At 37.9% G+C, this 27,130-nt stretch overlaps 1 protein-coding gene across 3 annotated transcripts; it reads left to right on the plus strand.

Annotated features, from left to right (window-relative positions):
- Window positions 1-141: 141 nt before the first annotated feature.
- ECD (ecdysoneless cell cycle regulator) lies at window positions 142-27,107 on the plus strand. 3 transcript variants are annotated; one of them, XM_082424483.1, is made up of 14 exons: window positions 142-503; window positions 1,538-1,755; window positions 5,248-5,365; window positions 7,518-7,605; window positions 7,719-7,897; window positions 8,847-9,039; window positions 9,621-9,749; window positions 12,062-12,190; window positions 13,830-13,915; window positions 22,151-22,257; window positions 22,388-22,571; window positions 23,556-23,623; window positions 24,814-25,028; window positions 26,818-27,107. In XM_082424483.1, exons 2-14 carry the CDS (start codon window positions 1,551-1,553, stop codon window positions 27,046-27,048), a joined length of 1,932 nt encoding a protein of 643 aa, XP_082280609.1. In that variant the 5' UTR covers window positions 142-503; window positions 1,538-1,550; the 3' UTR covers window positions 27,049-27,107. The 3 variants fall into 3 exon arrangements, with proteins under 3 accessions (XP_082280609.1, XP_082280608.1, XP_082280607.1); XM_082424482.1 differs by having other exon boundaries at window positions 142-356; XM_082424481.1 differs by having other exon boundaries at window positions 167-305.
- The last annotated feature ends 23 nt before the right edge of the window (window positions 27,108-27,130 follow it).

Raw genomic sequence — 27,130 nt, forward strand, 5'->3', positions numbered from 1 at the left:
CCCCACCTCCCTAGTCTTCCGCCCTCCTTGCTTCCCCGTGGAGCCGGAAGTGATGAAGGCACACGGGCACCCTCCTAATGCTCCCGCCGACGCGCAACAGGGACGACGCACGGGGTTCCGAGGCTGAGCCGGTTTCTGACTTTCAGAGTTTCTGCTGGCTTCTGGTCCCAGACGAGCGTGTGGACCCAGTCTGAGCCAGGCTTTGGCTGCTACTGTCAGCTCCCGACCAGCTCACGTGGTAGGAGAGGCGACTGAGGAAAGGTGCCACAGCAGAGACTTGCCGGAGAGGCCCAGGCCCTAGAACCGTAAGCGGAATTGGCTTCATTTTGTTGGATGAAGGAAAGCGTCTAGTCTGAGTAAAAAGCCCTAGACTCCAAGTCAGGCCTCTGCTGCTTGGTTGCTTCTCTTGCTGTGCTCCCGGTTTTCTCATATGTACAGTGTGGAGTTAGCCTGAGTGATCTCAAAGCCCCTTCTAGTCCTGACACTAAGTTCTTCATAATAAGGTGTGTTTGGCATTATGGGTGGGTGGGTAGTTAGCATTTGTCTACCTGGGTTAAAAGGCCAAATGATGATTTGGACAGAAAGTAGCGAATGAGTGTCTGGATAGAAGATGCAAGTTCCTCTCGACCTCGTTTTACTAGTCCGTTAGAAAAACAAGTCTAAAAATCGAATTGCAGACGTAAAGTAGATAATCCAAAACAGTGTCTTCCTTTACCAAGCCTCACCTGGAAGCAATAGTGAGCTAGTACTTTTGTTTGTAAGGGGAACCCTTAGAAAATAGTTATTTACCACGTCCTAATACACCAGAGCTATACCCTTTGAGACCTGAGAAGGGGGAAGATTTAGGATAGATAGTTGTAGGATCAAGAGCCGTGGGCAGATTATTTGGGGGTGAAATGATAAGGCATGAATGTTTTGTAGTTTTGAATTCCTCTATGCCATACAATGGGAGAGATTTAATTCTGCAGAGTAAGGGAGATTGCTTTTCAGTAAATTTAAATAATAAAAATTTAAACTAGGGACGGATTACAGATATGATACAGTAACAGTCTCATTCTACAATTAAGGAAAAAGCCCCAGGAAGAAAGTGAAATACCCAGAATAACACAACTGGGACTACTGGCGGAACTGGGACTTGTGATAGTGTTTCAAAAGATGTTATTGCAGTGTTTCTAAAAGTGTGTTATACACACCACTGCTAGTGCAAGGGCAAACAGTTTTTATTTTATTCTTACATACTTATTAGTTAATTTGGGAATGTGGTACTGGATTTCCATTTATTGTATTATATCAAAAGTTCCTTTAACGTAATCGTAAGTATAACAATGTCATTAAAAGAATGTTAAAAAAGAAAAAAACATGTTAAATAAATGTTATTATAGTTGGTATGTGGTCAAGGCAAAAATCATGATGATGGTATGTGGATAACTGAATTTTGGGAAACAATGTTAATGGAATTGCCTAGCATAGTTCAGGGAATGGGATATTACTTCTACGTTATTCTATATGGTTTATATTATTGAAACTTTAAATGTAGCTTTCAAAGAAGAATGGAGGAAAATATGAAGTTTGCTACAGTGGAAGACACTGTAGAATACTGCCTGTTCCTGATACCAGACGAACCAAGGGACCCAGAAGAACACAGAGAGATTCTTCAAAAGTACATTGAGAATATAATGACCCAGTTTGCACCTATGCTGGTCCCCTATATCTGGCAGAATCAGCCTTTCAATCTCAAATATAAACCTGGGAAAGGTAAGGCTCTTTTGCTTATTTTGCTTTGATATGGGTGACTTTTAATGTCATTCTGACAACAGTGATGTATGATAGTCCACAGTTCATTCAGTGTTAGGAGATTTTTTTTTAAATTAATTAATTTATTTTTGGCTGTGTTGGGTCTTTGTTGCTGCGCGTGGGCTTTCTGTAGTTGCGGCGAGCAGAGGCTACTGTTGCTTGTGGTGCGCAGGCTTCTCATTGCGGTGGCTTCTCTTGTTGCGGAGCACGGGCTCTAGGTGCGTGGGCTTCGGTAGTTGTGGCATGCGGGCTCAGTAATTGTGGCTCGTGGGCTCTAGAGCGCAAGCTCAGTGGTTGTGGCGCATGGGCTTAGTTGCTCCGCGGCATGTGGGATCTTCCCAGACCAGGAATTGAACCCGTGTCCCCTGCGTTGGCAGGCAGATTCTGAACCACTGAGCCACCAGGGAAACCCTGTCAGGAGATTTATATCCTGAACTTTTTATGGTGTTTGCCTCTATTCAGTTAAGCCCTTGAACTTAAAACAAAATTTTTTTTAATTCATGTTGATGAATGCTTTCTAATAGTCATTATCTTAGGAACTAATATATATTCAACATTATTAAGCCATGGCTCTTCTTTTGAACTTTAATTACTATGCCATAATGTATCTAGGTACCTACACTAAACAGGTTCAGGCATCTGGCTTCCTTAACCATAGTTCTTTTAGCTGTTACTCTGTATTCCTCAGTCTTGATAGTATGTTTACTAGGCTGCCTTTCACATAGTTGTTTTGGTAAGGATCTAAGAGCGGCTCTGCTTGGCTTATAAAGAGAAATAATTGAGCTAAATGACCATTATTTGCCACTTGGAAGCATTTTGAGGTTCCTTTACTGCTTCTCTGTATTGTCAGTGCTTGAGATCTGACCTCTGGCCAAATATGGTACTTTGTCCTGTCATTTCTTATAACTTTACTAAAATGAATCATGGATAGGTGACCAAGGCTCTACTCATGCAGTGACCTCTGTGGAGTCTTATTTCAGATCAGAAGCCTGGCATCTTGTGATACCGTCATTCTGTCTCTCAATTTAGTGCTTATCTGTTTCCGTTTGGCTAGCAGTTGCCAAATGCAAAATGTTAATTTTATTAAACGCCTATTCACTGAAACACGTGATATTTATTGGCAAGAACACTGTCCCATTAGCACAGCCAAAACCAATTCCCTACCTTTTTTCTAGAAAATCATTTTTACACAGTGTTTTCTTGTCTTGCTTAATGGGATTGCTAGCCACCTAGTTATCAAGCTTGTTAGTAATTCAGAATCATCTTCAACTCCTCACTTCACCATGTTCAGTCAGGCACTAAATCCTAGTGTGATTACTCCTAAAATATGACCCCTGTCTACATCTGTTTGGCTACAGTCTAGGCCCCCTTGATCTCTTCATCTGGAAGACTACAGTAGCCACCTAACTAACCTCTCTGGTTCCAGTGTCTGCAGTTCCTGACACTGTTGCCAGTTACCTTTGTAAAACACAAATTTGATCATGTCACTCTCCTGCCTAACATCCTTCAGCAGTTCCTCATTGCTTCTGGATGAAATTCAAATTGAAGTTTAATATGTAAGGTAGATAAAAATAGACACCCTAACTGGAGCTTCTATACTTGATGAAACTTGGGAGATCTGGAGTAGGGAGAAGAGTTGGTTGGGCAGTTCTTCCCACCTGTTTGGGGTTTTTTTTTTGCCATGGTAGCTCTTGAGACACTCCGCAGTACACTTGTTTGACCTTCATTCTGTTAATATGGTGTATTACATTGGTTGGTTTTCTTGTGTAAAATCATCCTTGCATTCCAGGAATAAATCCCACTGGGTCATGGTATACAATCCTTTTAATGTGTTGTTGAATTCAGTTTGCTAGTGTTTTGTTGAGGATTTCTGCATCATTATTCATCAGGGGTATTGGTCTGTAGTTTTCTTGTATTGTCTTTGTCTGACTTTAGTATTAGGGTAATTAATGCTGGCCTCATAAAATGAGTTTGGGAATGTTTCCTCCTCTTCAGTTTTTTTGTAAGAGTTTGAGGAGGATTGATGTTAATTCTTCTTTAAATGTTTGGTAGAGTTCTCCAGTGAAGTCATCTATCTAGTCCTGGGCTTTTCTTTGTGCAGAAGTTTCTATTACTAATTCAATTTCCTTACTAGTTATAGATCTCTTCAGATTTTCTATTTCTGCACAATCCAGTCTTGATAATTTGTGTGTTTCCAGGAATTTATGCATTTCTTCTAAGTTATCCAATTTGCTGATGTACAGTTGTTCATAGTGTTCTCTTATAGTCCTCTTTATTTCTGTGGCATAGGTTGTAATATCCCCTCTTTCATTTCTGATTTTAGTTATTTGAGTCTTTTCTCTTTTTTCTTAGTTAATCTAACTAATGTTTTGTCAATTTTGTTGATCTTTTAAACAAACCAACTCTGTTTAATTGATTTTTTAAATATTGTTTTTCTATTCTCTATTTCATTTATCTCTGCTCTAATCTTCATTATTTCCTTCCTTTAGCTTTGGGTTTAGTTTGTTCTTCTTCTTCTAGTTTCTTAAGGTATAAAGTTAGGTTGTTGATTTGAGATCTTTTATAACTATAAACTTCCTCTTAGCACTGCTTTCACTGCATCCCATCCGTGTGGCATGTTGTGTTTTTGTTTTCATTTGTCTCAAGATATTGTCTAATTGCCCTTGTGATTTCTTCTTTGACCCATTGGCTGTCTGAGTGTCTTGTTTAAGTTCTACATATTTTTGGATAATGCACTTGTTTGAAAATTTCTGCTGATATTCCCAGAACACTCTATTGTCTGTCATGCCTCTGTGTTTTTGCACATGCATATGTTCTCTCTTTCTGGAAAGCCTACTTCTGGTCATTCCTCCAGATGAACGTAGCTCAGATATCACATACTTTATGCTCACATAGCCCTCAGTGTACACCTCTGTTCATCATCTTGTTTTGTGATGCTTGGTTGTCTATCTCCTGTTGTCTAGACCCTAAGCTCCTCAAGAATAAGCTTCTTTTTTAATTTTTTTAATTTATTTTTATTTATTTATTTTTGGCTGTGTTGGGTCTTCGTTTCTATGCGAGGGCTTTCTCTAGTTGTGGCAAGCGGGGGCCACTCTTCATCGCGGTGCGTGGGCCTCTCACTATCGTGGCCTCTCTTGTTGCGGAGCACAGGCTCCAGACGCGCAGGCTCAGTAGTTGTGGCTCACGGGCCCAGTTGCTCCGCGGCACGTGGGATCTTCCCAGACCAGGGCTCGAACCCGTGTCCCCTGCATTAGCAGGCAGATTCTCAACCACTGCACCACCAGGGAAGCCCTAAGTTTCTTGTGTCTTGTTCAGGATTGCAACCCCAGCTCCCAGTATAGTACCTGGCGCATAGCCAATCAATAAATGTTTGTTTAATTGAATGATTACTTGTACCTTTATTTGCACTGGTATATTTATTTGGTAATATGATTGCTTTTCTCTTGTTTTTAGGAGGTGTTCCTGCTCATATATTTGGCATGACAAAGTTTGGAGATAACATTGAGGATGAATGGTTTATTGTTTATATAGTAAAGCAAATTACAAAGGAATTTCCAGAGTTAGTAGCAAGGTATTATAGCTTTATTAATAATTCTAAAGGAATTCTATTATTGAAAATGACTACATTTTTATCCATTTAGTAGTATTTTTTTCTGTAGTCTGGTGGAAATTGTACAAACTTGGGATGTAGATTTTAAATGTGACTTCTTCCTTTTTTCTTCCTTTTCTCTTGTGACTTCCTTTTCTTGAAGAAGAATTAAAGAATCATTTGAGAGTTCAACTTCAAAAAAATTTCAAACAAAACCTGCTTATTTTAGATTTTCTCTTTTTCTTCTTGTTATGAAAGAACAAATACACATGGTAAATAAAATTCAAACAGTACTAAAGGGTGTACTGCTCTGACTTCCCAAAAGTAATCACCATCAAATTTCTTGTGTCTTTAAAAAAAAGAAATTCATCTATAGATATACATATTTCACAGATTTCTTAATATGTCTTCCTCTATTAGACTATAGCTATATTTTATGAGAAATCATATACAGAAGAAATTTAAAGAGAAATCAGCACGCAATTTTATGGATAGGAAGCAAAGTAGATGATAGTGCGTTCTAATTCAGTGTTTAAAATAGAAATGGATAATTCTCTGTAATTCCAAAGTTTTGCCAGCAGAGGGCGCTTCACCACTTAACATATGTCCTAGTTTTCCTCATCAGCCCCCAAATTCTGGTCTTCTATCCACCCAGTCTTTTCCCCAGCAGAACAAAAAGAAAAAAACAACAACAATTTTGGAAACTTGTTATTATATCAAAATTTCAGGCATACATAAAAGTAGAGAGATGGGTACCTTCACGTACCCATCACCCAGATTCAGTGATTATCAACTCCTGGTGATTCTTATTTCATTTACTTCCTTCCCCACTCCCCCATCACATAGCAAGATTATTTTAAAACAAATCTCCAGTATTATGCCATTTGATTTTTAAATACTTCAGGATGTAAATCTAAGAGATAACAAACACTACTGTTACCATACCTACAAATACATGGCAATAATTTCTTAATGAATGATAGAATTTTAAATGAACAGACACAAAAATAGTAGTTTCTATCTTTACTAGGATAATAAGAAGGGGGCAATACCTTTCATGTGCTGATTCTGAGTTTTATACATGTAATGATGGTTCATACCTACACACTAGGCCTCTAAAGCTCTTTAATAGGCATCTTCTATCTTGTCGGGGTTTTTTTAAAAATTAGAAAAAGGAAGAAGTTTTTCCTCTATGTCTCTGCCAGATTAATATTCCTAAAGTAGAGCTCGAACCATTTTAGTACGCTACTCTAAAACCTTTCATTCATTTTGTCTATAAAATTAAACTCATTCTCATTGATTCTGCCAACATTTAAAGCTCTTCACAAAGTGATATAACTGTGCTTTTCTAGTCGTCTTCTTTACTCGTCATTCTTCAAATATCTACCTTAAATTGCTACCTCCATGGTTTTGCTTATGCTCTTCCCTCTCCCAAGAACATCTCTCCTTTTCTCCATATATTGTATCTCCACCCATTAAAAGTAAAAAAAATCTAGAACAGTATATATAATATGCTACCTTTTGTGCGACAAGAGAAGAAAGAATTTATATTCCTATTGGCTGGATTACACATAAGCAAACTCTAGAGGGATAAACAAGAAATAACAATGGTGGAAGGGTTGGGCATATAGATACAAAAGCAAGAAGGAGACTTTTTCATTGTATAACTTTTTATGTATTTTTTAAAAGTTTTAACCATGTGACTGTGTTACCTATTCAGAAATTTAAATTTTTAAAAAATGATGCAAATGAGGCAAAACAAAATAATCTTTCAAGGTCCAATAATACCTCCTCCATAAAGGTTTTCCTAATCTTGGCTATATGTGATTTTTTTTTTCTTTTGAAACCCCATAGTACTTTATATATTTTCCATATTTTTTTCTATTGTTATTTATTTATGTACTTATTTTTCTCTTCTTATCACCCTCACCTAAGGAATTCCTCCTTACAATCTTAGAGTCTCCTTCAGTGCTTAATGGTATCTTAAACATTTTGCTTAATTATAGAAATCTACACATGGTGCATACTCATATATTTACTAAGATGAAGGAGAAAATGTATTAGAACAAATCTGTTTGATTATTAGCAAATATGTGCTTCTTTGAATATAAAGTTAGAACTTCTTTTGCATTAGGATTGAAGACAATGACGGTGAATTCTTGTTAATAGAAGCTGCTGACTTTCTCCCTAAATGGTTGGATCCTGATAATAGTGCCAATAGGGTAAGTATATCCAAGTTTGGAAAATCTACAGAGGTGAAATCATGTTGCAACATTTTCATATGCACTGAGAGTTTGTCACTGCCAGGTATGAAAATTAAAACATCATTTTGCAGGTGTTTTTCCATCATGGGGAGTTATGCATTATTCCTGCACCAAAGAAACCTGAAGCAGTATCCTGGTTACCCACCACAGTCCAAACAATCTCACAAGCACTGAATATAATCTCAACACACCCAGAAAAAATTTTGGCTTCAGAATCTATACGAGCTGCTGTGAATAGACGCATCAGAGGGTAAGAAAAATAACACTTTCATTGCTAGTCAGGGAGCCTTTTGATTTCATGTCGCTCAAGTCTTCTGTTGAATGTGGAATTTCTTTCACCTAGATTAATGCCAATTTTCATGCTGTCTTCATCCTTTGTGAGATTGACCAACAAATTAAACTTACGTGTTTTAAAATCAAGAAACAGATGTATCTTTTAATTTCCATTTAAAAGTGTCATAGGCCCAATATTTTTGCATTTATTTACCTTAGATATTATGGCTAAGTATTATGTAGATCCATAGATAGACATTTTCAGACCTTTAGAAATGAAAACCTAAGTGAGCACAATTGTGTTCAGGCTTTTTCTGTGGTTCTGGGTGTATATATGGGATTCTTTGACCTTGGTGGAGCACCTTAGGCTCTATTCAGAAGAGAATACCTTAGTCTAATAACATACTAATTCAGCCATTCAAATTTGAGTACCTATTAAATGTTTAGCACCATTCAGGTCTTAACAGTATTAAACATCTCTTTTAGCTTCGCTTCAGTACACTTTGTACCATTTTTTAGGAGAATAAGTTCTGATTTTATTTTTTATTGGACCACCTTAATCCCTTTTCTTTATTTTCCATTTCTTCCCACTTTTTCTGTCTCTCTTCCTTCCTGTAATCTTTAGTATATACAGTATCTTTTTTTTTTTTTTAATTAATTAATTTTTTTGGCCGCGTGGCTTGCAGGATCTTAGTTCCCCGACTGGGGATTGATCCTGGGCCGCTGGCAGTGAAAGTGCCAAATCCTAACCGCTGGACTGCCAGGGAATTCCCTACAGTATCTTTATCTTCACCTCTCTTGTCACTTTTCCCATCTCACTCTTGATGAACCAAGACAAGATAAAATGTTAAGGAGGAAGTAAACGGTATAAGAATCCTAGACGTTTACATATCATAAAATAAAACTAATTATGTTACCTGTCACAGATACCCAGAAAAAATTAAAGCCTCCCTGCATCAAGCACGCTGCTTCCTTCCAGCCGGCATTGTAGCAGTGCTAAAGCAGCGCCCCAGATTGGTGGCTGCAGGAGTGCAGGCGTTTTACCTGCGGGACCCCATTGACCTGCGAGCCTGTCGTATATTCAAGACATTCTTGCCTGAAACACGAATAATGACTTCGGTAAGCTAGTTCTCTTGGTCATTTAGTTTCTCTCACTGGAAATAAAATTGAACATTATTTAATTGTTCACTAGAAAAAAATCGGAAATATTCTGTTTCCTCATAGCAAGTTAATATACATTTTTAAATTTTTTCTTCTCTCCCATCCAGGGGAGGAAGATTGTAAGAGACCTGACTCCTTATTTTATATCTCAATGTTTCCTAGCTATTTCTGACCATATTTTCCCTATTTGAGTAGTTATATCCTCTTAACAATAAAACATTTCATTTCTTCCGGAGAATTAAGAATTATTCTATATCATCCACCCACCAAAACTGCTGTGTAATGTAACTAATGATTTGAATTACCTTAGTGATAACTAAATATAGACAAGTGAAGGTAAATTTTATGGGTATGTGAATTACATCTCCGTAAAGCTGTTACTAAAAAATGTAGGCAGTAAATAGGTTGGATCTTCTTTGCGTTTATATGAATATGAAGCTCATAAATGAAGTTACTATGAAGTTATTATTAACTATGAAATGATATTCAAATTTTTAATTTCAGGAAAAGACTCACATATTTTGTGCCCCAATGTCCAGGTCACTTTCACTAAATGTCTGTATGCACAGTTGGTGCAACAAAGGTTTATGCCAGACCTGCGGAGTGGATACAAGCTGCCTCCTCCATCTCATCCCCAATACCGAGCCCACGAATTGGGCATGAAGTTGGTAATGTTAAACCAGAAATTTTTATTTTCTTCCTTTATGTCAAAGGGCTCTTAAGAGAATAATGACAGAGCATAGATACCTAGATATATACCCTATTAATGTGAGAATGTAGTATAATGTGGCATTTCAAATAAGAAGGAAAACTGGATTATTCAGTAAGTGATGATAAAACTGTGAAGCCATCTGGAAAATTTAAGTTGATTACCTCACACCTATGCCAAAATAAATTCCAGTTGGACCAAATATTTAAATGAAAAAAACGAAACCATAAAATTTGAAAGAAAACATAGGAAAACTTTTGAAAATCTGAGTAGGAAAGGCCTTTCTAAGCATGACTTGAAACTAGAAACTGTGAAAAAAAAGATTGATAAATTCGATAATATAAAAACTAAGCATTTCTGTATGAAAAAAACATAAATATAGTCAAAAGACAGTAAACCTAGTGAAAGTGTAAAATATAGTTGCCATTTATTTATTTATTTAAATTTATTTTATTTTTGGCTGTGTTGGTTCTTCGTTGCTGCACGCGGGCTTTCTCTAGTTGTGGCGAGCAGGGGCTACTGTTCGTTGCGGTGCATGGGCTTCTCATCGCGGTGGCTTCTCTTGTTGTGGAGCGTGGGCTCTAGGTGCGCAGGCTTCAGTAGTTGTGGCACACGGGCTTCAGTAGTTGTGGCATACGGTCTTCAGTAGTTGTGGCGCATGGGCTTCAGTAGTTGTGGCTCGCGGGCTCTAGAGCCAGGCTTAGTAGTCGTGGCGCACGGGCTTAGTTGCTCTGCGGCATGTGGGATCTTCCCGGACCAGGGCTCAAACCCATGTCCCCTGCGTTGGCAGGCAGATTCTTAACCACTGCACCACCAGGGAAGCCCTATATTTGCAGTTTAAATGACAAAGAGTAAAAAAACTAGTAAATGACAAAAGTTGATTTATCTAATATATAACCTTCCCACAATTCAATATGAAAAAAATAGTACTAATCAATCAAAAAATGATCAGAAACCATTAACAGTCCACAGAAAAAGAAATACAAATGATTTTTATGAAAAATGTTGACACTTGCTCATAATAAAAGAAATGCAGTTTAAAGCCACAAAATAGTATTTTTCACCATTTGATTGCCAAGTATCCGTAAGTTTGATAATATATACTGGGTTTGTAAAAATACATAAAGAGGTACCCTCAAACATTATCGATAGGAATATAAATTGAATCAGTCTCCTAGAACAGTTTGTCACTTTCCATAACATTTAAAATGCACAAACCCTTCTGCTCAGCATTTTCACTTCCAGAAATCTATCCTCCATATATTTTACTTGTGCACAAAGACGTAGGAGTATACTCATGAAAGCATTGTTTATAGTAGCAGAAGATTGGAAACTACCGAAATGTCTGTTAGTAGAGGAGTAGTTGGATAAATTATGGTCTGTCCATGAAGTGGGATGGATAAATTTATATATGCTCATATGAAATGATCTCCAAGGTATATCACTAAGTGAAAAGCAAGGTTCAGAGCAGTGTGTATGTTGCCATTTAGTGATAAAAAGGATGGAGTAGGAGAATGTACATATGCAGACATACACATATCTGCTTGAGTGCATAGATTACTTCTGAAAGGATATGTAAGGAATTGGTGACAGTAGTTTTCTCTAGAGTGATCAGGGAAGCCCCCTATTAGAATTATTTTGCCATGTGCATTTATTATATTTTTTAGCCAAAGTACTCTTAAAATGAAGTGATTGCCTCCCTTTACTATGCCTGAGACTATGTTTAATTCATTTATAATTCTGTTAGACAAGAAACCTTTTGCAAGCCTTTTTTCTTTTTTTTGTGAATTTTATTTTATTTTTATACAGCAGGTTCTTATTAGTTATCTATTTTATACATATTAGTGTATATATGTCAATCCCAATCTCCCACTTCATCCCACCACCACCCCCCACTTACCCCCCGCCCCCCGCTTTCCCTGCTTGGTGTCCATACGTTTGTTCTCTACATCTGTGTCTCTGTTTCTGCCTTGCAAGCCTTTTTTAAGCAAACAAGAAATAAATTTAAATTTCTAGTTTTCTAATTAGTGAGAAAAGAAATCTCTTTGAGGAGGATAAGAATCTTTGTTTTGTATTATTTGCTTCCCTTTTATAATTTTTAATAATCTGTAGAGATTAAGAAACTTGGAAATAAAGTCAGATTTATTTTTCCTAAAATTCAAAAAGTGTTATAAATGTCCACACAGCCATGTGTCCAATCACCTAGTTCTTGAGTGTGGTTAAATGGAAAGAAATTAACCTAATAATAAAAATTCTATCTTTTCCATCTAGGCTCATGGATTTGAGATCTTATGCTCCAAATGTAGCCCACATTTTTCTGACGCCAAGAAATCTCTTGTGACTACCTCACCGCTCTGGGCTGGCTTCCTTGAAAGTCTGAAAAAGAATGATTACTTTAAGGTAGGACTTGCAATGCATTTTTTAAATTGGACAATCCAGGGAAAGTCAAGCCAGTGATTTAAAGTCCTATATCCCTATTTAATGTGTGACATAATTGTAAGAACTAGAGTTAAAAGGGACCATTCTAGCTTGGTGGTAAGGAGGGAGTGTCTATAAACTGTTTCCAATATTTTAGAAAAAATAATAACATCTATATAAAGTGATAAAAGTTATGATTTGTATCAGATGAACAACTTGCACAAATCTATAAAGCAAACATGAAGACACCAAATAGAAAAGTTAGCAAAGACATGGATTAAAAACTTTACATGACCTAAATGGGAAGGAAATCCAAAAAAGAGGGGATGTGTGTATACGTATGGCTGATTCACTTTGCTGTACAGCAGAAACTGACACAGCAGTGTAAAGCAACTCTACTCCAAAAAAAAAAAATTGCAAAAAGACAACTAGTAAATTTCTCTTAAAATATTCACTCTCACAAGTAGTAAAGATAACCATATTAACATAATAACAAGTACTGTTTTTCACATATGTAAAAAGGATATGAATGATATTCAGTGCTGTTGAGAATATAGTGAAAATGATACACCTATACATTGCTGATAACATCGTAACAGTTAGAACCTTAACTGGGAAGTAATTTGATAGTGTATTCTAAGAACTATAGAAAGGTTCAAACTTGGAACCTTCAATTTAAATCATCTACTTTGGGCTTCCCTGGTGGTACAGTGGTTAAGAATCACCTGCCAATGCAGAGGACATGGGTTTGAGCCCTGGTCCGGGAGGATCCCACATGCCGCGGAGCAACTAAGCCGGTGTGCCACAACTACTGAGTTTGCGCTCTAGATCCCACGAGCCACAACTACCAAGCGCGCACACCTGGAGCCCATGCTCCACAAGAGAAGCCACTGCAATGAGAAGCCCGTGCAACCAATGCAACCAAAAATAAATAATAAATTAATTATTTTTTTAAAAAATAAAAATAAAAATAAATCATCTACTTTAAGGAAACATCCAAGAAGTAGAAAAGTCCTTAAGAATATGATGATTTTAAAGACTGTGTAGTGGTATGGAAAACTGCTTATATTATAGTATATTTTTTTAAGAATATAAAATATTAAGTATGAATGCCACCATAAACATGCATGTGAAAAATAGAAATGGTAGTTAAGGTGGGATTATGCTACTTTTTGGCTTGATTTGTACTTTGTTTTATACATTAATTACTAGTTAATCAATTATTTCTTAATAATGAGTTAAATAACAGAATAACTTGTTAAATTATTAACAAATAATTATTTGTTATTTGTTATAATATATATATTATATATAATAATAAATTATTTGTTATCTTAATAATGAGTTAAATAATAGAAAATGATAGAAAACGTTCCAAATTGGAAAGAGGCCCTTAATGGTGAAAAGGATGAGGGACCGCTACATTTAACCTAGTCCCTTTTTTGAAGAAACTGGAGCCCAAACAGGTGCATCAATGACAAAACAGGGACTAGGACTCAGGCCTCATGATTTTTGAACAACATATTATATCGTACACTGCCTCCCTGAAAGTTGATGGTGAGCAGGTTATTTTAATGATACCATATATATAATGTTTTGATGGGCATTATTATTTTTTTAGGGACTGATAGAAGGTTCTGCTCAGTACCAGGAAAGGCTAGAAATGGCAAAGAACTACTTCCAACTCTCCATAAACCGGCCAGAAAGGTGAGTTTATCGCTACCTGAACAGATCGATAACTTCCCAGAAGTTAAGGAGTTACTTTTGAGATAGTTGCAGATGTTGGAGTTTCCATATTTAAACAGTTAATGGCCAGGCTCATGACTACTGAAGGAGCGGGGGTTGGGGAGAGGAAGTGTTGTTACAGAAGTTTGCTGGCACTGGCAGCCGTCACCACCATCACCGTCATCATCATCATCATCATCATCATCATCATCATCATCATCATATAATGGTTAACGTTTATTGAGTACTTACAAAGCATAGGCCACTAACTTGTTTAATCCGCCTTAAAGCCCTATGAAATAGGTACAATTATTATTTTCCCTATTTACAGCTCAGAAGCCGAGGCCAAAAGAGATTAAATAATTTGCCAAAGGTTACACAGCTAATAAGTGACAGACCTAGGTTTTGTTTTTTTTTTTTAAACATCTTTATTGAAGTATAATTGCCTTACAATGGTGTGTTAGCTTCTGCTTTATAACAAAGTGAATCAGTTATACATATACAATATGTTCCCATTTCTCTTCCCTCTTGCATCTCCCTCCCTCCCACCCAGACCTAGGATTTGAACTCAGGCAGTCTAGTATTGAGCCATGTGCTTAATTCCTATGGGAGTTCTGGGCTGTGTTTAGATTTTTTAGGTGGATCTGAAACGCAGGATGAAGCAGGCATTCACCTTCCAAATCAAATCTCATTCTAACCTGCTGTACATTTTCTGGGGGAGGGAAGAAATGAACATAGGGTTGGAAGGAAATGGCTCCCCTTTAAAATTTGATAAAGTTGAGTTTCAGTTCTGGTAATGGTGGAGTAACATATCAGAATAACCCCATGCTAATTACAATGATAAACCCTGGGCAGAATATAAAAAACAGTTATTGAAGACAGTGGAGAACAACAAAAGCAGGCAAAAATCAGAGGGAATAGGACCGTTGAAAGAAGAAAATCACATTTGTCTGACTTGTCCCTTGAGGGTACTTCTAGTCAGTGTGGCTCAAGGAAATTGGAGCTCCTGCAGAAGGTCTTATTGGGCTGAGGAATCAAAAGTCAGAATTTGAATATTGGAAAAAATTCAGCTTTATGTTTGCAAAATTGAATTTGAGATACTTAAAGCTATTAAATAACATGAAAGAAACAACTTTGTATATGTTATGGTTAAAAAGGTCCTGAGTTGTGTGTGGGTGTGTTTTTTGTTTTGTCATTGGGCTTTTTTTTTTTTTTTTGTCAAACCAATCTGGTTTTGAACCCCAGTCATTTTGCCAGCATCTCAAACATCACATATTTGTGTAATAAAATGTTCTTTGAAGACTGCATGAAGCAAAGTTGATGCTGAGAGAACTCTAACCGCAGTGTCTGTGAGGTGGTAATGACTTTACAGCAGTCTTTACTCTTTTGTAAGTGTCTAGGGGTGCCTTTGTCCCATTCCCATCTGTTTTATGTCAGTAATTGGAAAACAGGATGCCTTCTTAGGGTATCCTTTAAGAAAACTTGGGGCCTTCCCTGGTGGCGCAGTGGTTACGAATCCGCCTGCCAACGCAGGGGACACGGGTTCGAGCCCTGGTCCAGGAAGATCCCACATGCCGCGGAGCAACTAAGCCCGTACGCCACAACTACTGAGCCTGCGCTCTAGAGCCCGCGAGCCACAACTACTGAGCCCGCGTGCCACAGCTACTGAAGCCCGCGCACCCTAGAGCCCGTGCTCCACAATAAGAGAAGCCACCGCAATGAGAAGCCTGCGCACCGCAGCAAAGAGTAGCCCCCGCTCACCGCAACTAGAGAAAGCCCGCGCACAGCAATGAAGACCCAAGACAGCCAAAAATAAAATAAAAGAAAAAATAAAATAAAAAATAAATTAAAAGAAAAAAAAGAAAACTTGGGAAAGAAAGGAAAGGAGGTGGCCCTCATAGTTAGGAGAATCTCCCCCAGATGATCCCTGTCTCCTCTAGGAGACCACTCCCCTTATTGAAAAGTGTTACCTTATAGTCTTAGGTTGAAGAGAAGTTAAGAAATGAGGGAGACTCCTATGTAGGAGAGTTAGGGCTTCTCCCACAAAATAAGATAGATTGATGGTTGGGTAGTTCTTTTTAAATATAATAAAGTTTTTTGTTGTTATAAAAGTAACATATTCATTCATTACAGCAAATACAGAAAGACGTAAGAAGGAAAAAATTTATATCATGAGTAAACCACTATTATTATTCCAATCTACTGCCTTCCAGGATTTTTTTCCCCATAACCAGTTGATTTTTTAAACATTTTTTATACTATATAGAAATCTTGTATCCTGTTCATAATTTTTACTCGTTATGATCTTACATTTTCCATGACCTTAAAAAGTTTTGATAAGCATATTTTTAAATAACCGCACAGCATTTTAGCAAATGGACCATAATTTACTTATTGCAAATAGCTTAAATATCCAACATTTTAATGAGTGTTGCAGGAGAGGCTCCCATTCACCAAACCAGGATAACTTCTAAACAGTTTGAAACCAAACTCACATCTCCCTCCAGACCTCTTCTTTACTTCCCAATGTTCTTTTTTATTAGCTGAATTAATATCATAGACTGTTTCCTACTGTCTTTTAATAGTACCACCATCCTCCTTATCACCCAGACCTCCTGGCTCTCCTTGGATCCTGTCCTTAGATCCTGTTTACTATTATCTTGTGTCTTGCATTCTTTTTCCTTACTGCCCAGCTAGCTACTCTACTTACTTAATTCTTGAACTATGGCTGCACCTAAACTTGTTTCTCAACCTCTAGAGACTCTTCTCTTCCAATTCAACCATTAGAGCCAGGAGAATCTGCTTGAAGTATGTCTTTAATCATGTTACTCCCCTCTCCTAAAAATTATTAGAGATTGTAATAGTGAAAAATTACAAACAGTCTAAGTGTCCATCAATAGTAGATAAATGAATTGCAGTATATTTACATGATGGCCTACTATCCATTAGTTAACCAGAGATTAGCTAAATATCCATAAATCTAATTCAGGATTTCTCAACCTTGACACTGTTGACACTTTGGACCAGATAATTCTTTGCTGTGGGGGACTGTCTTGTGCATTAGTATAAGATGAAGCAACATCCCTGGCCTCTACCCAGTAAATTCCAGTAGGACTGGCTCCCCTCTCCCCACCAATTGTGACAACCAAAAATGTCACCAGACATTGCCAGATTGTCCCCAGTTGAGAACCACTGGTCTAAATGAATAGATTTCAGAAACATAATGTTGAGGGAAAAAAGCAAGTTGTAAATTTGTAAAATATGGGTGCTATGCATATAAATTGTAAAAATACACAAAATATCATGTATTATATATAGATACATGTATCTATATTCACTCAATAAATATTTATTATCTCCTGTGTGCCAGGCCCTATTCCAGGCACTGGGAATGCAGCAAGTGAACCCAAAGTCTCCCTGCCCTTATGGAGCTTATATACGAGTGTAGGAGAAAGACAGTAAACCATTATATGATGTTAGATGGTAATGAGTACTTTGAAGAAAAAGCAGTGTTTGGGGAGAGAGATATAAGGGCTGCTCTTCTAGATAGGTTGGCCAAGGAGTTTTTCTTTCAGAGGAGATCTAGGGAAGTGAGGGAATGAGGCAGACAGGTATTTGAGGGAATGAGGCAGACAGGTATTTGAGGGAATAACATTTCAGGTAAAGAGAACAAAACAGTAAATACAACAAATAGTACACACACACTCTCTCTGTCTCTGTCTCTGTCTCTATCTCTATCTCTCTGTCTCTCTCTCACACACACACTCAGTGGCCCAGGAGGATTCTTGTGAGAGCAATCACCTTTGGGCAGCAGAGAAATGGATTGGAACTGGGAGTGTTGATCATCAAAGGAAACTAACTTTACCTATCATATTTTTTTGTAAGCACGTGCACATATTACTAGTTTGGTTTTTATGTTAAATGTATAAATGTAATCATATAATTAGACTAGAGATAAGTATAACAATATTATAATTCTGGGTGGTAGAGATATGGGCATTTATTGTATTACCTTTTCAACTTGTCTATATTATTTAAATCTCATAAAACAAAAATTAAAAATAACAAAGAAGCCATCAGTGATCACCCACTCCTTATTTCATTGAGTCTAAACTTAGCCATTTCACACTCACTGTGCTGTCATCCCAGCCCATCTGTTCAGCCTCGGATTCCACCCTTAAGCCAAACTGAACCCCATTTGCTCTCTGAACATGTTCCTCACTTCCCTGCCTCTATACAAATGCTCATTTTTCCCCTTGCATAGTTTCTCTACCCTATCTTACCTGTCAAAATCCTCTTGATTCTTTAAGGCCTAACTCAACTTCTTCCATTATCTCTCTTTTTTTTTAAACTTCTCTGCCTCCACCCCAGTGAATGTAATTACCTTCTCCTATGATTCTTTTTTTGTTTGTTTGTTTTTATCTGTTTTTATTTTTGTCTGTGGTGGGTCTTTGTTGCTGTGCGCGGGCTTTCTCTAGTTGCGGCAAGCGGGGGCTACTCTTCGTTGCGGTGCATGGGCTTCTTATTGTCGTGGCTTCTCTTGTTGTGGAGCACAGGCTCTAGACGCATGGGCTTCAGTAGTTGTAGCACTCAGACTCAGTAGTTATTGGCACGTAGGCTCAGTAGTTGTGGCTTGCAGGCTCTAGAGCGCAGGCTTAGTAGTTGTGGCCCATGGGCTTAGTTGCTCCGCAGCATGTGGGATCTTCCTGGGCCAGGGATTGAACCCGTGTCCCCTTCATTGGCTGGCAGACTCTTAACCACTGCGCCACCAGGGAAGCCCTCCTATGATTCTTTGTATTGATAGCATTTGGTATTCCTCTATGACTTTATATGTTTGTAATTTATTATGATTATTTGTATATTTCTTTTCTCTCTCCTAGTAATATTTACATATTATGGAGTAGGGGTAGTTTCCTGTTACCCACATGAGTTAGCAAGGTGTGCAAATGTTTATTAAATGAATGCAAGTCCATTATATAACTTGATTTACTCCATTATAAATAGTTCAGACAGGGTTCCATGAACTTATATAACAAATCACATCACCATCATAAAATAACTCACTCATCATATAAATAAACTCTGTGTGTATTTCATTACCAGTTTATAGGAGGAGGAGCACAAAATAGTATCAGAAGACTTGATTTCAAGCCTTTGCTCTGTCCAACTAAATGACCTTGCAAAACTTATAGAAATTCACTGGGCTCCGGTTTTCTCATTTGTAAAACAGGATTATTACCTCCTCATAATAGTAATTAGAAGGCTAAATGAGAAAGTGTATTTGAGGACTTCCCTGGTGGTGCAGTGGTTAAGAATCCGCCTGCCAATATAGGGGACGTGGGTTCGAGCCCTGGTCCGGGAAGATCCCACATGCCACGGAGCAACTAAGTCCGTGTGCCACAACTACTGAGCCTGCACTCTAGAGCCCGTGAGCCACAACTACTGAGCCCACGGGCCACAGTTACTGAAGCCTGCGCATCTACAGCCCGTGCTCCGCGACAAGAGAAGCCACCACAATTAGAAGCCCGTGCACCGCAGCGAAGAGTAGCCCCCACTTGCCGCAACTAGAGAAAGCCCGTGCACAGCAGCAAAGACCCAACACAGCCAATCAATCAATCAGTCAATTTAATAATAGAAAAGAAAATGTATTTGAAGTACTAGCCTAGCATTTAATATATGATAGATTAATTTTGTTTTGTTTATTTTTTGACTGCGTTGGGTCTTTGCTGCTGCGCGCGGGCTTTCTCCAGTTGTGGCGAGCGGGGGCTACTCTTCCTTGCGGTGCGCGGGCTTCTCATTGCGGTGGCTTCTCTTGTTGTGGAGCACAGGTTCTAGGCGCACGGGCTTCAGTAGTCATGGCACGCGGGCTCAGTAGTTGTGGCTTGCGGACTCTAGAGTGCAGCCTCAGTAGTTGTGGTGCACAGGCTTAGTTGCTCCGAGGCATGTGGGATCTTCCCGGACCAGGGATCGAACCCATGTCCCCTGCATTGGCAGGTGGATTCTTAACCACTGCGCCACCAGGGAAGCCCTGACAGATTAATTTTTGTTCATACTTTATGCATACTAGATTAATTTTTGTTCGTATTTTCTTCTGGGTTTTCTTTTCCTCGTATATATGATATATATAAATTGAAAGAGTGATACTAAATCAACAGCTTCATGATAGTGTTCCATGGAGCCTGCTGCAGATCCAAAGGGGAAGGCAGAATGGGCAGGTCTCCGAGCCTCCAGCCTCCATTTCAATCAAAGCAGTCTTTCAGGGTTTTTTTTTTAGCTTTACTGAGGTGTAATTGACAAAATTACAAAATTATAAGATATTTAAAGTATCATCGTAGTGATTGGATATACCTATTCATTATGGAAAGATCCCCACCACCGAGTTAATTAATAGATTCATCACCTCACATATTTATTTATTTATTTATTATTATTTTTTTGGCTGCATTGGATCTTCGTTGCTGTGCGCGGGCTTTCTCTAGTTGCGGCGAGTGGGGACTACTCTTTGTTGTGGTGTGCGAGCTTCTCATTACAGTGGCTTCTCTTGTTGTGGAGCACAGGCTCTAGGTGCACGGGCTTCAGTAGTTGTGGCTCACAGGCTCAGTGGTTGTGGCTCGCGGGCTCTAAGGCACAGGCTCAGTAGTTGTGGCACACAGGCTTAGTTGCTCCGTGGCATGTGGGATCTTCCCAGACCAGGGCTCAAACCCATGTCCCCTGAGCTGGCAGGTGGATTCTTAACCACTGTGCCACCAGGGAAGCCCCACATATTTATTTTTTGTGTATGTGTGTGAGAATAATTTTTACTCTCTTAGCAGATTTCAATTATGTAATAGTGTTATCAACTCTAGTAACCATGTTTTACATTAGATCCTGTGACTGTATTTATCTTATAGCTGAAAGTTTGTGTCCTTTTACCAGCCTCTGCTTATTTCCCTCACCCCCTAGTCCCTGACAACCACTTTTTTATTCTGTTTCCATGAGTCTGACTTTTTTTTTAGATTCCACATGTAAGTGATACCATGCAGTATTTTACTTTCTCTGTCTAGCTTATTGCATTTAGCATAATGCCTTTAGGGTATATCCATGTTGTTGCAAATGGCAGGATTTCTTTCTTTCTCATGGCTGAATAATATTCCATTGTGTGTATGTATATCACTATCTATCTGTCTATTTATTCCACATCTTTAACCATTTATCTGTTGATGGACACTTAAGTTGTTTCCAGTCTTAGTTATTGTGAATAATGCTGCAGGGAACACGGGTGTGCAGACATCTCTTTGAGATCCTGTTTTCATTTTCTTTGGATAAATACCCAGAAGTGGGATTGCTGGGTCATATGGTAGCTGTATTTTTAATTTTTTGAGGAACCTCCATACTGTATTCCATAGTGGCTGTATCAGTTTGCATTCCCACCAACAGTGCACAGGGGTTCCCTTTTCTCCACATTCTTTCTTTTTTTTGGCCACACCACGTGGCATGTGGGATCTTCCCCGACCAGGGATCTAACCCGTGCCCCCTGCATTGGGAACGTGGAATCTTAACCACTGGACCACCAGGGAGTCCCCTTTTCTCCACATTCTTGCCAACACGTGATCTCTCTTGTCTTTTTGATGATAGCCATTCTGACAGGTGTGAAGTGGTGTCTCATTGTGGTTTTTATTTGCATTTCCCTGATGATTAGTTGATGTTGATCACCTTTTCTTGTCTTGTATGTCTTCTTTGGAAAAATGTCTATTCAGTTCCTCTGCCTATTTTTAAATCAGATTGCTTGGGTTTTTTTTTGCAGTTATGAGTTCTTTATATATTTTGGATATTAACCCTGTATCATATGTACGGTTAGCGAATATTTTCTCCCATTCTGTAGGTTGCCTTTTCATTTTGTTGATGATTTCTTTTCCTGTACGAAGCAGTTTTTCTTTTTTTTTGGCTGCATCACCCAGCTTGTGGGATCTTAGTTCCCTGATCAGGGACTGAACCCGGGGCAGCGAAAGTGCCAAGTCCAACCACTGGACCACCAGGGAACTCCCCAGAGCAGTTTTTCTTTGAGCACTTTTATATTTTAGAGTTTCTGGTGAAATTTTGAGAAAAAGGATTCTGTGTCCTAAACAAATGTTTAAAAACAAATTAAACTAGATAATCCCTTCCAACTTTAAAATACTCTGTTTTCGTGATTATTATTCTAAGCTCTCATTAAATACCCATGTCTTTGATTTTTTATAGCTCTCATGCTATGAGCCCAGGTGAAGAAATCTTAACGTTATTACAGACAATACCATTTGATATAGAAGAGCTTAAGAAAGAAGAAGCTAATCTTCCCCCAGAAGATGGTAAGTGATGGACCAGGATAGAGCAGAGGGGTTAGAAAGAATTGAAACATTCCACTAAGTCTCAGAGGGTCCTTTCCTGAGAGTACCTGTCATGTGAGTATAGTATGGCAGTATCATGCTTCTTTTTCAGATGACCAGTGGTTAGATCTCTCACCAGATCAGCTGGACCAGCTGCTGCAGGAAGCTGCTGGTAAAAAAGAACCAGAGCCTGTTTCCAAGGGGCAGGAGGAGAACTATGACTTAACTCAAGTCTCAGAGAGCATGAAAGCTTTCATATCCAAAGTCTCAACCCACAAAGGAGCAGAGCTGCCTCGGTAATTTGTGTTAAAGTATAAATATCTAAATGGTTATAGCCTATATGTTGACATCTCCAGTCTTTGCCAGTTCTCTCTCTCTTTTTTTTCCTTTTTCTTTGTTTAATTTTTTTTTTTTTTAATAAATGATTTTTACTGCTTTGTTTTCCTCTTTTGGTGCCTAGTACTATGATAACTTACTTATCTGGAGTCAGATTTCTAGTAACCTGATCCATTATGATCCTTGAAGTAAGCCAAAGAGACCACTCAGCAGATGTAAAGGCCACCACCCCAGAGCTGTGCAGGGCAACCATGTACTTTATTCTTTAGACTTTTACTCAGAATTTTATGGACTCCTAACTTCTAGCTCTCATCAAGCTCAGACTTCTGATCTCCTACCCTCAAGCAGATTGGAAGCTTCAAACTCAAAAGAGGAGGATAAAAGTGTTTATCAGAGGAAGAAATAAAAACAGAAGAAATGAGATGTTACATTTGGCAAGTAATAGGGAAAAAAGGTAGAATTGTTACTTGCACAGCAAATATATCTCATTAATGTTGATGCTCGTTAGCCTCATGAGAAGATTAAAGTTTATGTTTAGTATTCTCTCTTTAAGAAAGCAGAGATAAGGGAAGGTTTGTTCTTACTTATTTTTAAAGACTTGGTTCTTAAAAATATAAACTTTATTTAAGTGAACTTGGATAAATAACAACTTCTGCTAATGTTAGATATATCTTATGGGAGATGGAGGGTGGGTAGATCCCTAAATCAGCGTAAATTAAATGTGCATAATCAAAGTGCAATTTTTACTTTTATTTCATCAATCTTTCCCATTTCTGTTGCCCTATCAGTAAGCATAATGATTTTTAAAATTTAAACTACAGTTTTCCTTGCTGTGCCTCTTTTGAGAGTATATCTCTGGAGTCTTCCTGAGAAAGGCACCAGTTTAGAAAAAGTTTCAAAGAGTTTTGTTTGGGATAAATTGTCTTTTTCCTTTAATCTTACAGAGAACATTCTGAGACTCCAGTCACTTTTGATGCAGATTCTTTTCTGAATTATTTGGATAAGATCTTAGGTGAGTTACAGTGTGATGTATATTTTCATTTTGCAAGTGTAAGTAGTATAGCAATTGCTAGAGCATTGGAGCATTGGATCTCATTTGCTTTTTTTTTTTTTAATAATTTTGAGTTGCTTTCAACCATTAATTATTGCCCTATTGAATGATTTTACGGAGGATGCCTTGCTTAGTGCCTGACATAGTAGCTGTTCATTAAATCTTTGTTGAATGAATGAATGCTGTGTGTTTAGATAGGGTTTTACATGGGGTCCCGTATTACACTGTTTTTTTCTCTTTTAGACATACTGCACTTATACACTAATAATAAAAACACAAATAGCCCAATTTAAAAAAAATCAACAAAGGATATAAACAGGCAGTGCCTTGAAGAATAAATATAATCGATAGATATTTGAAAATAGTTAACTGTTTCTAGTAAGCAAGTAAATACACAATAAAAATAAGAACTTTTTTTTTTGCCCATCATATTGGCAAAAATTTAAAAGATTGATAATGAGTTTTCTGAAGGGTTGGAGAAATGAGCACTGTCAAACTGTGGGAGTAGAAGTGTAAGTTGTCTTTTCTCAAGGCAGTTTGATGCTCCAGAATGTTCATAAACTTTGACTTAGCTATTTCACTTCCAGGAATTTAATTTATGAAAAAGTTATATATGCTAAGATGGTGATTGCAACATTGTAGTAGCAAAAATTGGCTTATAGTTCAGTTTTACAAAAAAAACAACATAGAAAAGCAAACCATAGTTCAATATGTATATATATACAAATGTGTTTTATATATATGTACATATACACACACACACACAGAATCGCATAAATAAAGGTCTGGGTACCCACTGAACTGTGAAAAGATGTTTAACTCTGGGAAGAGAGTGAAATGTGAGACAGTTCTACATAACTTGAATGTTTACATCAAAATGTCTTCATGGATTATGTAGTTTTTAAATTTTTTAAGTAAAAAATTTTAATTAATTGAATTCACATTAAAAAGAAAAAGCTGAATCTTTCAGCTCAGCCTCTGTACTTTTCTGCAAATGTTTGCCAGCAGTACCATTTTCTGGAGGGGATTTTTCTGAAGTAGTTTGCCTAATATTCGCTCTTTTTTGCAGATAACATTCTCATTCTTTTGAGATGTGTAATCACTCCAAAAAAATTTAATGAGTGGCTCTTTCTGTGTTGGGGTCTATGTAGGTTCAAGGCCCCATGACTCAGACTCTGATGATCTGGATGAGGAAGACTCTGAATGTTTAGATAGTGATGATGACTTGGATCTTGAGACACAGGAGCCTGGGGAAGAAGCATCTGTAAAAGGAACTCTTGATGATCTCAAGTCATACATGGCCCAGATGGACCAGGAACTCGCACATACCAGCATTGGCAAAAGTTTCACCACCCGGAAGCAAATGGTATGTGTGTGTTTAACCTCTTTCCCTTTTGAGTCTAGGACAAAGGATAGCTAAAACCATATTTTATCTTAGTTTTTCTTTTCTTTTTTTCTATTTGATTCATGGTGATTTTCTGTGATGAAGTTTTTAATTTGAATAAATAAGAATGCTAATTTTTTCCTAACACTGGTAGGCTGACAGATTATTAATTTTCTTAAACATAAGCTTGACTATATTACTTATTCTATGTTATCTATCAGGATTTTTTTTAAAAGTCATGTGATATGTTCAAATTAGTATGTGGTTGCATACTCCTACTAATACCTTAAATTCATTTTAAAAAAAGAGAAAGGATATTAAATATCCAAGTAATTTTCAAGTCTTAATAGTGTTTGTTTTATATGTTTCCCTTATTTAGAGCCAAATTTAGAATTCATCTTCCACTCATGTTTTTATCCTAGTTTTTATACCAGCACTGTCTAACCACAGATAGAAAGAGAATGGACCCTGGAGTCTCATGGGCCGGGTTTGAAATCGAGCTCAGCTATCCACTGTGAATGTATCCATTAACCAATAATCTTCATGTCATAGAATGAACGTGAGAGCCAAATGAGACAACAGTAAAACCCATAATGAGCCCTTAATTAATGTCATTCCCCTTACTTTGATCATCTTAACCACATTTAAAACTAATCACTTTCAGTATTGCCAAAACCTACTAGAAACCATACATTAGGTTTTTTTGTTTTTTTTTTTTTAAGGAATTCCTTTATTTTTATTATTTATTTATTTATTTATATTTATTTTTGGCTGTGTTGGGTCCTCGTTTCTGTGCAAGGGCCTTCTCTAGTTGTGGCAAGCGGGGGCCACTCTTCATCGCGGTGCACAGGCCTCTCACCGTCGCGGCCTCTCACCATCGCGGCCTCTCTTGTTGCTGCGGAGCACAAGCTCCAGACTCGCAGGCTCAGTAGCTGTGGCTCACGGGCCCAGTTGCTCCGTGGCATGTGGGATCCTCCCAGACCAGGGCTCGAACCTGTGTCCCCTGCATTGGCAGGCAGATTCTCAACCACTGCGCCACCAGGGAAACCCCATACATTAGGTTTTAATGTGAATACGAACCACCTGAAGATCTTGTTAAACTATAGATTTTGGTTAAGTATGTCTAGGGTGGGCCTGAGATTTTACATTTCTAATAAGTTCCCAAGTGATTGATGTGCTGCTGGTCCAGGGACCACACTTTGGGTAGCAAAGATATAAAAATCTACAGGTCAAGCTGCAATCTCTCAAATTCTTTCCTCAGCCTATGAAATCAGAGGCTCAAGTACCAATTCACAGTCTCTGTGGTTGGATCCCACAAGGCCCCAGGTTTTTATTTTGTTTTCTCATTGGGGTGGGGGTTGTGGGTAGGGAAGAAATCTCACTTCTTTCATGTAGAGAAAATTTAGATTCTTTTTTTTTAATGTTCATTTTTCTGTTTATTTCTTTTAAAACTCTTAGGCAAGCTATAAAGTTACCTCCTTAACTCTGGTTATCTCCCTTGGGCTATTTCAAAATCGGGAAGAAATCCATTTAATTTGCAGAAACTTATCCTAGGAAGAAGTGTGTTTTAATCTTCGGAACCAAATTTTAATATGTGTGTTACATTACATAGTTTATTATTAGACTTCATTCTTATTTTCTATTAAGAAGGGAATTTCCTTTCTAATATGGAAATCAATTTTACATGGTTGCTTATTTAGCTTTTTAATGTAACTACCATCCAACCTAATAGCATATTGTACCATGATTTTCTTTTCCCTCCATGAACAAGGAGCCTCTATCCCAGACTGCCAGTAACAATTCAGAGGAGGAAGATTCTGGTGCAGGAGGATCTGTTATGACACCGGTGGATGTAGACCTGAACCTGGTTTCAAACGTACTGGAATCCTATAGTTCCCAAGCTGGACTGGCAGGACCTGCTTCCAACCTTTTACAAAGCATGGGTGTGCAGCTGCCTGACAGCGCTGATCACAGACCCGTAAGTAAGCCAACAAAAGATTAGCCAGCAAACCTAGCCTCTGTTGTTTCTTCTTAAATAAATATTGAGTCTGACTATGCTCATTTCTAGTTTTGATTCCACATTT

This window comes from Balaenoptera physalus (assembly GCF_965194825.1).
Source record: "Balaenoptera physalus genome assembly, chromosome: 14".
NCBI lineage: Eukaryota > Metazoa > Chordata > Mammalia > Artiodactyla > Balaenopteridae > Balaenoptera > Balaenoptera physalus.

What these genes read in the sequence shown, in the direction of transcription:
- ECD (XM_082424483.1), top strand. Translation starts at nt 1,551, where the DNA reads ATGGAGGAAAATATGAAGTTTGCTACAGTGGAAGACACTGTAGAATAC. An exon ending in CTGATAATAGTGCCAATAGG is followed by an intron (nt 7,606 to 7,718) that starts GTAAGTATATCC and finishes ATCATTTTGCAG; the next exon opens with GTGTTTTTCCATCATGGGGA. An exon ending in GTGAATAGACGCATCAGAGG is followed by an intron (nt 7,898 to 8,846) that starts GTAAGAAAAATA and finishes TACCTGTCACAG; the next exon opens with ATACCCAGAAAAAATTAAAG.